Genomic DNA, 12,524 nt, shown 5'->3' with positions numbered 1-12,524 from the left:
TCCCAACTACATCTTTCTACTTTGACTTCTCCGTTATTAATTGAACAAATTGCAAAAAGATTCAGCAACACAAATGTCCAAAATACTGTGTAAATATGCGGTTAAAGCAGACGACTTTTAGATGTGTGTGTGCGCAGCGCTAATATTTCCTTGCAGTCCGTGACGTCACGCTGACACGTCATCATTCCGCGACGTTTTCAACAAGAAACTCCCGGGAAATTTAAAATTTAGTCAACTAAAAAGGCCGTATTAGCATGTGTTGCAATGTTAATATTTCATCATTGATATATAAACTATCAGACTGCGTGGTCGGTAGTAGTGGGTTTCAGTAGGCCTTTAAAGAGTTCTATCGGGCCAACCCTGGAGCCCTCCGGCGCTTGTCGGGAGCCTCGCATAAGGGGGATGGGGGTACTGTTATGACACACACACACACTCCGTGCTTCCCTCTTCTGCGGGAGCGCTCAGAAGCTCCGCTGGGAGCACAAGACCCGCCCCCCCGCTTGTCAGGCAGACCGCGCCCACTCTTTGCCGCAGACGGAGGCAATCAACGCCTGACACACCTGGCTTTGATGAAGGACGGCAGTATAAAGACCTTCGACGCTGACTCATCGTCGTCGGAACGTAACATCTGCTAGCCATAAGCTGCACGTCTCTGACTTCCATCCAGATTTCGCTCGTTGTTTGTTTCCTTGTGCCTTTTGTTCCCAGATCCCTGTTATCTCTCGCTCTCCCCACAGTGCTCGTGTCTCCACTGCTGCTGTTTGCCTCCGCTGCTGTTCTTCCCTCCCGGACCTGGTTTCTTCTCCCCGATCCTTGACCCCGTTTTGGACTTTTGGACAGAGCCCTGTGTAAAGCCCCACCATAGGCTGTACTTCTGACTTTTACGTTTAATGTAACCAGCTCACTGACTTTCCGCTCCAGCTCTTAGCAGCGCACAACAAGAAATGTAAAGCTGTGTAATGCACCCGTTTATAGAGCTTTTAAAAAGGGTAGTGCTGCTCCTGCTCCTGCATACACTGGTAGCAATGATGTTGCTGCTAGTGCATCAGAGACAGCAACCAGAATACCTTTAGTACCAGCAAGCACTGCTTCTCCTTCCAGTCCCAACACATGCATCCCCAAAGCAGCCGGCTACCCAGTGACTTAAAGGAGTCCTATTATAATGATGTCATAACCTTAACTTTGTTCAAAAAACCTTTTATAAACAACGCCAAATAGCGAAAGTGAAACCGTTTTTGTCAGGACCTGATCTTGAGAAATGACTATTGCAATGCCCTGTATGTAGGCAACCGGACTGTGGTGTGGCAGAGACCCAGCAGCTGGTCTCCATCGCCAAAAGGCTACCGGGAGGCAGATCCAGAAGTCCACCAAAAAGCACCGCAGAAGTCACAAAAGTGCCACCCTTTATCACACAGTCCCAAAGGGTCCCCAACCAAAAGGCAACAAATATATATATATTAGGCCTGGGCAATATATCGATACATACGATATATGGGAGTTTTGACTGTGTGCGATATAGAAAATGACTATATCGTAATATTCGAGTATACATTGTGACGCAGTTGCTTTTAGCTCGAGCATTACACTACAGGCTCTTTCCACTCCTTCTTGTGTCTCCTTCTCACAGAGTGTAAGCGCAGGTTCTTACATACGTCACATACTTTCACGTCATATGTCAAATACGTATACGCCCTCGCCCACCAGAGAGGTAGCAGCGTGGCTAACATTAGCTGTGACGCTAGCGGACTCGGAGGTGCTGAATCTCATCCCAGTCGAGTGGTACATAGGAGAGACAGAAGGTCCGAATATGGTAACAAATAGTGGTGCAACGGATCAACATTAATCCGTTATCCGTTCGGATCAATATCTTCAGTTCGGCACACACGTGATCCGCGGTCCGATTTATGAAAAAAAAAAGTTGTTCGCACAGCGTGGTAATGGCGAGCGGCGTAACGGAGGAACTTGAACCCCCCGTGCCATTTAATCGGTGTGTTTATAGGTGTAAACTCCATTGTTCCAAACAAGGGTTTTAAACGCATGCTGAAAGTGCGTCAGCCACATTACGACATCCCGTCGCGCACGAACTTCAACGATAAGATTGTGCCAGATTTTTATTAGCGAGAGAAGAACAAAGTTGTGGACGAATTATCCCGAGCGTCATCTGTTGCGCTCACGACAGAAGGGTGGAGGTCCAGGGGAACTTTGTGACGATAAGCGCTCATTTCATCACAGCAGAGTGGGAGATGAGAAGACACGCCCCCTCTATGAGAGTCACCTTGCGCAGGTACTGACACAAGCAGTGGAGGAATGGAAGATAAAGATATCCCAGTCACAAGTGATAATGCCAAAAATCAAATAAATGCAGTGAATGAGGCAGGACTGGGACCACATCCTTGGGAGGATCAGGAAGGTTTCCTACTTCCACCCAAGCACAACAGCTGCTCATGTGCTTAAGACAAAGTAAGAAATGCTAAAGCTGCCTACTCAGAAGCTCATACATGATGTCCTTTTTTTTTTTCTTTGTCATGAAAAAGGGAGGTTTTTGTGGTTGGTGCACTAATTGTAAGTGTATATTGTGTTTTTTATGTTCATTTAATAAAAAATTAAAAAAGTATTTGATTTTATTATTATTTTTATAAAAATGAATAAAAAATTATTCTGCAGCCCGGTACCAATCGGGCCATGGCCCGGTGGTTGGGGACCACTGGAATAGACAACTTTAATTTGTCAAGTGTAGGGCACAAGCGTTGCTACCAAAAGTACCATTACTGCTAATATGTAGCATCATTTGAAAAGTCACCTGCTAATCACTTTAATAAATACAGTTTTGGTAAATTGACTTGGTTGTGATTTCCTTCTCTGCATGAAAGTTTAAAAGTAGCATATATTAATGCAGTATGAAGAAGAATGTTTTAATGTAGACACATAGAATCATCATACTGTTGTGATTATATGCATCAAGTGTTCATTCAAGGCTAAGGCAAATCGTATATCGCAATATGGCATAACAATATTGCGATATTAATAAAAGCCAATATCGCCCAGCCCTAATATATATATATATAATAACACATGAAAACAAGACAGAAACACAAGAGCACAGAGCTCCTGCCAACAGCAGCCACTACAGCGGCGCCATCTTGGAAAAAAAAAGATGCCAATCAGCATATCCCCATATGCATGTCTTTGGAGGTGGCAAGAAGCCGGAGTACCCAGAGAGAGCCCATGTGAATATGCACAGCCTACACAGAAAGACCAACCACTTCACCACTGTCCTGCCTCCATAGAAACATAAATACATGAAATGTAACCACATTACATTATTGCTAATAACTTGTGTTGGCCCCGCGATGAGGTGGCAACTTGTCCAGGGTGCACCCTGCCTAATGCCCCAATGGAGCTGAGATAGTCTCCAGCAACATCCGCGACCCCGAAAGCGACAAGCGGTAGAAAACGGATGGATGGATGTTGACAATAAGCACTAAAGTGTTTCAACAAAAATATTTTAAAATGCATAACATAAACATGATGTAGGTAACAAAACCAATAACAATGTAAATAATTTTAGATAAAATATATTTATATACAAATTAATGAACTTATTTTTGTTCTTCATAGCCTGCAGAGGATGGGAATGATGCAACTTGCTGAGGACCACGTGACTTGTAGAATGGTCCACATGTTTCAAAGGGTAACATGACTGAGTGAAAACACAGAAACACCACTTAAGTTTATATGTGTTATTAAAAAGCTAAATAAAGTATAAACCTAACCCCCCTGCACTGTAAATAATGTAAATAATTAAATGTATTTACTCTGATGATTAAATTGTATGATGACTGCATTATGCTGATAGTATATATTTGTACCATGAATTGATTAACGTGGGCCCCAACTTAAACAAGTTGAAAAACTTATTCGGGTGAAACCATTTAGTGGTCAATTGTACGGAATATGTACTGAACTGTGCAATCAACTAATAAAAGTTTCAATCAATCAATCAATTCAAAAAGGTTCAAGGATAATACAAATGTGTAAAAATATCGTATTTAGAAAGGATTTACATTATTATATTTCATGAAGAAGTTTAATTTGTGAAACAGGGACAGACTACAAGCTACCATGATGACAGATCAAGGTTTTGTTCCTCCCAGCTGCTATAATGTTACGATATTGTTTATCAAGAAAACATAATAATAATATAGACCCAAAATGGACAAGTGGTAAAAAATGGATGGATGGGGAAACATTTTCTACATTAATTCAACTTACTGAAGAAAACACTTTTTTGTGAGGGCGCTGCAGCTTCAGCTCCAGCTCCATATTTGCAAGGAAAGACGTCACTCTTTCGATTTGAATATGCTGCTATGATGACGTAATTAGTGTGGCGGCTGGGGGGTGCGTCCAGGTAGAGACAGCCAATGGGAGCGCAGTAGGGCGTGTCCAACAGTGAAGAGGTGGTGCGCGCAAACACACCCACGCGCACACGCACACACACACGCGCGCGCACGCATACACGCGGTCGACGTAAGAATGAATTGAACAGTTTGTGTTTTCTTCAGTGCGGAATTGTTTGTCGTTGAGACGGCAAGAGAACAGGTGATTTTTCACGACGACATTCTGATAAACGTTCTTAATGTTCTACTTCGACGTCTAGAATCATTGAACAAAAAGATGGAAAATGCTCACATGAAATCCACCTGGGAAGTTTTAGACTTCTTCGGTGTGAATGAAAACACTGGACTGACTCCGGAACAAGCCAAAGTGCATTTGGACAAATATGGACCAAATGGTGAGTACTCTTACTTATGTTCATCTCTCCTGATATATATTTTACATATTACATTACTTCATTTCACATATGGCTGTCATCAATATTCACCTCATTTTGCACATTTGGATTTGAATCGTCCTGGAAAATAGGTGTGCAGTACAAATCCATCAAGGTACTATAGACGGTAGGTAACTTATTGAGCTTCTAAATAAATATATGTATTTAATTAGCTTGCTGTTAAAAGTCAGGCGTAATTATTTTTTAATTACAGTTTGATTTCGTTTGATTCGTTGCATTATGTCTGAATACAGTTAATTTGTATGTGACAGGTGTCATGTGAAGTATTATAAACAAAGTAATGGAAGTACAAATTCTGTCATGCAGGCACCAGGAAGTACTAATCTCGATCAACCTGTTTGAAGCTAAACATCACTTTAGATACTTTGTTACTCACATGACTATAATCAGAGGTGGGTAGAGTAGCCAGAAATTGTACTCAAGTAAGAGTACTGTTACTTTAGAGATTCATTACTCAAGTAAAACTAAGGAGTAGTCACCCAAATATTTACTTGAGGAAGAGTAAAACGTATGTTGTGAAAAAACTACTCAAGTACTGAGTAACTGAGGAGTAACCTGTTCGTTTAATGATTACGGCAACAAATAATGCACAAAAACATAAAAATAGCAATGAGCAAATTCAGAGCCAGGAATATCTCTTAAGCAACTAAAAGAATAATATATATTAAATAATAATACATTAACATAAAAAAAAAGGCAAATTGAGCCACAATAACTTAACAGCACCATAGGCTCAGTAGGCATTCATTGATTGATTGATTGATGGAAACTTGTATTAGTAGATTGCACAGTACAGTACATATTCCGTACAATTGACCACTAAATGGTAACACCCCAATAAGTTTTTCAACGTTAATCAATTCAGGGTTTCCCACACATTCATTTATTTGTTGCGGCCCGCCACGAAAGAATTACGGCCGCCACAAATAAAAATTTTTTAAAAAAAAAAAAATATATATATATATATATTTTTTTCGGCTTTTGACTCGTGCAACCGCTCATAAAAGCAATGGGACTCTGGCAGTGAATGGAGCTTTTAGTTACATATATAAATATGTAAATATTATATAAATATGTATATAAATATGTACATAAAGTGTTGTAATTATATTCCAACTCCGCGTTCTTCTTGGTCATCGCCGCCGCCGCCACTGCCCCCCCAATCCCCCACCCCCCACCACCAGAAATATATGCCTGACCTGTGGGAAACACTGCAATTACTTAATACATGACCAAGTCGAGGTGATCTACCTCATATATACATATACATACACACACATATCATCATATATATATATATATATATATATATATATATGTGTGTATATATATATGTGTATATATATATTTACACACATATTTATATATACGGTATAGGGCTGCAACAACTAATCGATTATAAAAATAGTTGCCGATTAATTTGGTCATCGATTCGTTGGATGAATGCAATGTGCATGCGCGATGGTTTTATTTTTTTAAATTTTTTTTCCCCCCTGAACCTTCATTTATAAACTGCAACATTTACAAACAGCTAAAAACAATAATCAAATTAAGTACAGAAACAGTACAAAACAGCGCCAGGGCAGCTGAGCCCACGTCTCATGAGGTGGCAGTAAGCCAGCCAATGATGTGTCATGTGCAGCTCACGTGACCACGATGTCACATTTGCTTGGAAACGTTCGAAAAATGACGGAGGGAAACAGTACGGATAGTTCAGCGGAGAAACATCTCGAGGTTATTGCTTCAATGGATAAAAGTGTACTACCTAAGTCGTAAAAAGTGTCGGAACACTTTACTTTAAAGTCTTCAAAGACGACATTTCCTGCAAAATGAGCAGCATGGACCTCGCGTACGTGGCACGAAGGACAACATTGCTTCGGCAGCACCTGAAGAGGGGCCATGGATGAAGAGAACTCACGGTATGTAACTTTTTTAAGTCCATAGTCCGAGTATATTGATCCATTGTGTCCGTCTTTGTGTGTTTTTAATCTTTTGTTAATGAGGATATTTTTTTTAAGGCAGCGCAGCAGCAACTGTTGTGTATTAACTTTCAGAGTGTTAGGAACTGTTTGGATAGTGCGACAACTTCATGTTCTGTGTTGTTTTGAGTGGCAACAGGCATTCATAAGTTCAGCTTTTTTGAGTGTAACTTTAACTTTTTGTCTTTGTTGCAACGCGGGGCTGATAATGTGTCTCCGGCACAGTTGACTCCGTTTTGAGAGAGAAAACGCACGTTTAACAATTTGGAAAAAAACGTAACGGACAGAAATATCTCAGGTTGGTTTCATAATGAATTGATGTAGCTGGGCCCAATAAAGCTATATAAATCTATTTAGACTTGAGTGACGCTTTATTATAACTAAACGTTATGAAGGTGCTGGAATATTTCATGCTATTATTCAGAGGTAGCCTAAAGTGAATCCTTTATTATTCAGAACAGAAACGTGTACTATATCTGATCCAGTTTTGATCTGATGAGTTACATTTGTGTGTCATTATTGGTGTATTCTGCAACTCCAATGTCCATTTATTTAATTTAGCTGTTTTTTTTATGTGGTGGCGTATTTGTCAGAAATGATTAATTAAATCAACTGGGTGTGTATTGAGTTACATGTAAATGATGCTTCTATGTACGTTCATAATATGGTTTCTCTCATTTTAGAAAGAAACAAGCCAGCATTAGCGACTTGGTACAAAGGAAGGTGCGCACACCACGGCAAGCAGCTGCACTGACTGATGCTACCTGAATATGGTGGTAACTGACATGAGGGCAATATCAATGGTGGAGGATGAAGGTTTTAGAAGAATGATTCACGTCCTCAACCCCGGTTACACTCTTCCCTCGGGGAACCATTTTACCAAACTGATGGAGAGGAAGTACGAGCGGACATTCCATGCTGTGCAGACTGACATAAAAGCCACCCAGAGCAAACTTGCTCTCACTACTGATGTGTGGACAAGTGTAGCCTACCTTAGCAATACATACCACTACATTGGAGAGGAATGGAACATCAAGTCAATCTGCCTTACAACCTTGCCACTAGAGGAAAGACATTCAGCATCCAACATTGCAGAATGGTTGGAATAGGTAGTAGCCAGGTTTGAAATTCCCCTAAGCAAAATTATTGCTATTGTGCAGGACAATGGTGCACTTTATAAAATTTTTCTTTTTTTGTAACTCTTGCCTTGTTTTATTTGGCAAGTCGAAAGGACATGGTGCCAGTATGCTGTTTTTTGAAAATAAAGTATTGGAAAGGATAGAAATGTAGTTTGTCTCTTTTATCCGATTATTAATCGATTAATCAAAGTAATAATCAACAGATTAATCGATTATCAAATTTATCGTTAGTTGCAGCCCTAATACAGTATATAATCTATATTTATTTATTTTGCCGTTTTTGTTCACATGGAAAAGGTGTTTTAATGAATATACATGCATGTTTAGCATATAGATTCCTATCTTTCATGAAGACAATAACATAAGTTGGTGTATTAGCTGATTCTGATGACTTGCACTGATTTGAATCAGACAGTAGTGCTGATAACGTCCACGTTTTCAAATGGAGGAGAAAAAAAGTTCCTCCTTTCTGTCTAATACCACATGAAAGTCGTTAGTTTTTGGGCATATTATTTGTCCAGCTTCCATATTCGTTTTTATACACTTTACAAGAAATACATTGGCGGCAAACTCCGTAGCTCGCTAGCTTGTTTGCGCTGGCTTTCGGTGACTCTTATTTTGTTAACGCAAGCACGATGGAGCGGCACTTTTATTTTGAAGACAGGAACTGTGCGATCAGTCTTTAGGCGGTTAAAATAAAAAGTGTCTTTTTTCCTTTACACTTTTGATTAATTGATTGAAACTTTTATCAGTAGATTGTACAGTACATATTCCGTACAATTGACCACTAAATGGTAACACCCCAATAAGTTTTTCAACTTGTTTAAGTCAGGTTCCACGTGCGACGGTCATGTGACCGCCTTTCTCTGTTTGATTGGTCCAACGTCATTAGTGACTGCATGTGATTGGTGAAACACAGGCATGCGTAGATCCTACTTTGAAGGTCTGTTTGACGGACCAAAACAAAATATAACAGATCGATAAAAATCAGTAGCGAGTAGCAAGCTGAATGTAGATAAATGGAGCGGAATAAAAGTAGCGTTTCTTCTCTATGACTATACTCAAGTAAAAGTAAAAGTATGTTGCATAAAAACTACTCTTAGAAGTACAATCTATCCCAAAAGTTACTCAAGTAGATGTAACGGAGTAAATGTAGCGCGTTACTACCCACCTCTGAATATAATCACCAGACATTCATTACACATGGCTTGTGTAAAACTAATAAATAATCAAATTAACAATTTTACAATCACGGGTGCTTGTGAAGTGATACAAGACCCAAAATAAACAAAATGCGCCTCCAGGATAGTGAAGACTTTTCAAAATGTAAACATCATTTTCAACTCACGATGCTGCATACTCAGTTATCATCATTGCTACTTGCAAATGTGCATCATCTTTAAGTCACAACTAACATCCATCTATTTTGCTGTCTTCAGCTGGGAGTTTAGCGCCATGTTCACTCATTCTGTTTATATCTATAATCGGAGCAGCATGGCTAATGAGGTATAGAAGTTTGTCCCCAACCCGAGGGTTGTCGGTTTCATGCTTAGTTCCCCTGTAACCATGTCCAAGTATCTTTGCTCAAGATACTAAACCCCCAATTGCTTCTGATCCTGCGGCATCAGTAGGTGAATGTACTAATAGTGTCCAAGCGCTTTAGGTACCTTTTTTAAAGGTAAAAAAAAATCGTAATACAAGTATAATCTATTTACCATTCTATTCCAATGTATGAGTCTATCTTTACATATATATTTATATATATGTATATATGTGTGTATATGTATATATGTATGTATACTTTTATATGTGTGTTTGTGTATATATTAAGGGTGTAACGGTACACAAATTTCAGTTCGGTACGTACCTCTGTTTAGAGGTTACGGTTCGGTTCATTTTCGGTACAGTAAGAAAACAACAATGTATATATTTTTTGGTTATTTATTTACCAAATTTTTAAACAATCGCTTTATCCTTTTAACATTGGGGACACTAAAATAATTCTGCCAATGTTAATCCACATTAAACTGCCTGAAGTTGTTGCTTAGCTTAAATAAAATGACAAAACTTTTCTTTTACATATAAAAAGTGCAAAATTAAACAGTTTCAAGTCAACTCATCATGCTTAATTTATTACAGCATTTGGGAAGCCAGTAGTTGATTTTTATTATGTAAATGTGATATTTGTATCAACACGTGATAGCAGGGACCCTGCCATTCAAAATTAGGCTGCTACATTACTAATGATTAATGTAACTATTTCTGAAAAAAAATAGTACAATAGCAATAGGAGAGACTATTCATCCCTGAACACCATGGAGTTCATGTAGACTTAATGATGCACTTACATTATTATATATCAACTATCAGAGACAGAAACTCTTCATTTAACATCACGTCCTTTTTTGCTGCTTCAACACAGCTCAATCAACACTGTCCGTAACACCCCCCCACCACACACACACACCGCACAATGAGCTAATGTTACGCTAAAAGCTAATTAGCCTTCACCTCAAGCCAGAACTCCGAGCGAGCTGAGCTGCAGTTTGTTTCTAGAACGTCAACAGACTCATAGTGATGTTACTGGTAGTTGACTTGGAAGTGTTTACTATAATTTGGGGAGAGTACGCTGCCTTATGCTGACCTGCTAAACACCTATCTGCTCGATGCTGAAGCGCTGACTACAGCTCTGAATACGCATTGCTGATTGGTTGTTACCGCTCTGAATACGCACTGCTATGGTTGTAACCAATGAGATGGTTGTGTGGGTGGGACAATGCTGGATGCTGTGTAGGAGGCAGAAAGCAGAGCACTTTATTAAGACTTTAGCTTAGGCGACTACTTCATATGTTCGTGTGGAAACTCGTTCGGTACACCACCGCACCGAACCCCCCATACCGAAACGGTTCAATACAAATACACGTACCGTTACACCTCTAGTATATATATATGGATATGTATTTATGTATATATGTTCATATTTATGTATATGTATATATTTGTGTGTGTATATATGTATATATATATATATATATATATGTATATATATATATATATATATGTATATATATATGTATATGTGTATATATATATATATATGTATATATATATATATATATATGTATATATATATGTATGTATATATATATATATATGTATATATATGTATATGTGTGTATATATATATATATGTATATATATATATATGTATATGTGTATATATATATATATATATATGTATATATATATATATGTATATGTATATATATATATATGTATATGTATATATATATATATATGTATATATATATATGTATATATGTATATATATGTATGTATATATGTATATATATATATATATATATATATATATATATATATATATATATGTATATATGTATATATATATATATGTATATGTATATATGTATATGTATATGTATATATGTATATGTATATATATATATGTATATGTATATATGTATATGTATATATATGTATGTATATATGTATATGTATATATATATATATATATATATATATATATATATGTATATATGTATATATGTATATATATATATATATATATATATATATGTATATATATATGTATATATATATATATATATATATATATATATATGTATATATATATATATATATATATACCGTATTTCCTTGAATTGCCACTGGAGCGCTAATTGATTTAAAACCTCTTCTCACTCCTGCGCTTTACTGCGCATGTAGTAAAAGTAAGCATGCGCTAATCATTTTAAAACCTCTTCTCACTCCGGCACTTACCAAAGGCATGCAATAAAAATTTGAGTGTGATGTAAGCTTGGACATTAAATCCTACTGAATAGCTCTTAATCTTCTTCCCTTTATGCGATTTCAAATTACCGGTATTGAAGTCAGCCTCCTCCATTTTGAAAATGATGACAGGGGAAGTGTCACTCGTGACGTCACGAGTTTGACCAGGCGGTAATACTAAGCATGCGCTAATTATTTTGCGAAGCAAGTTTTACCCGGCAGTTATTCAAGGCAGGCACATACTATATGCCCGGCGGCAATTCAAGGAAATACAGTGTATAGTCAGTTTAAGAACAACGTTTCTCAAAGTGCAATTGCAAGAAATTTAGGGATTTCAACATCTACGGTCCATAATATCATCAAAAGATTCCGAGAATCTGGAGAAATCACTCCACGCAAGCGCCATGGCCAGAAACCAACATTGAATGACCGTGACCTTCGATCCCTCAGACGGCAATGTATCAGAAACCGACATCAATCTCTAAAGGATATGACCACATTTCAATATGAGTTGGGAAATTGTGTTAGATATAAATATAAACGGAATACAATGATTTGCAAATCCTTTTTAACCCATATTCAGTTGAATGCACTACAAAGACAAGATATTTGATACTCAAACTTATACATTTTATTTTATTTTTGTAAATAATATTTAACTTAGAATTTCTTGGCTCCAACACGTGCCAAAGTAGTTGGGAAAGGGCATGTTCACCACTGTGTTACATCACCTTTTCTTTTAAC

At 37.7% G+C, this 12,524-nt stretch overlaps 1 protein-coding gene across 2 annotated transcripts in view; it reads left to right on the top strand.

Annotated features, from left to right (window-relative positions):
* The first annotated feature begins 4,473 nt into the window (after positions 1 to 4,473).
* The window catches only part of atp2a3 (ATPase sarcoplasmic/endoplasmic reticulum Ca2+ transporting 3), a 178,778-nt gene continuing 170,727 nt past the window's right edge, over positions 4,474 to 12,524 (top strand). Inside the window, exon 1 of one of the 2 annotated variants that reach the window (XM_061898272.1) lies at positions 4,474 to 4,792. In XM_061898272.1, coding sequence (XP_061754256.1) covers positions 4,675 to 4,792 — 118 coding nt within the window. In that variant the 5' untranslated portion in view covers positions 4,474 to 4,674. The remainder of the gene's footprint in view (positions 4,793 to 12,524) is intronic. The other variant, XM_061898271.1, reaches the window with a different exon arrangement.

Source organism: Nerophis ophidion, linkage group LG04 (genome assembly GCF_033978795.1).
Source record: "Nerophis ophidion isolate RoL-2023_Sa linkage group LG04, RoL_Noph_v1.0, whole genome shotgun sequence".
Lineage (NCBI taxonomy): Eukaryota > Metazoa > Chordata > Actinopteri > Syngnathiformes > Syngnathidae > Nerophis > Nerophis ophidion.
The sequence above is the reverse complement of the archived record's forward strand: the minus strand, read 5'-3'. Positions and strand labels throughout refer to the sequence as shown.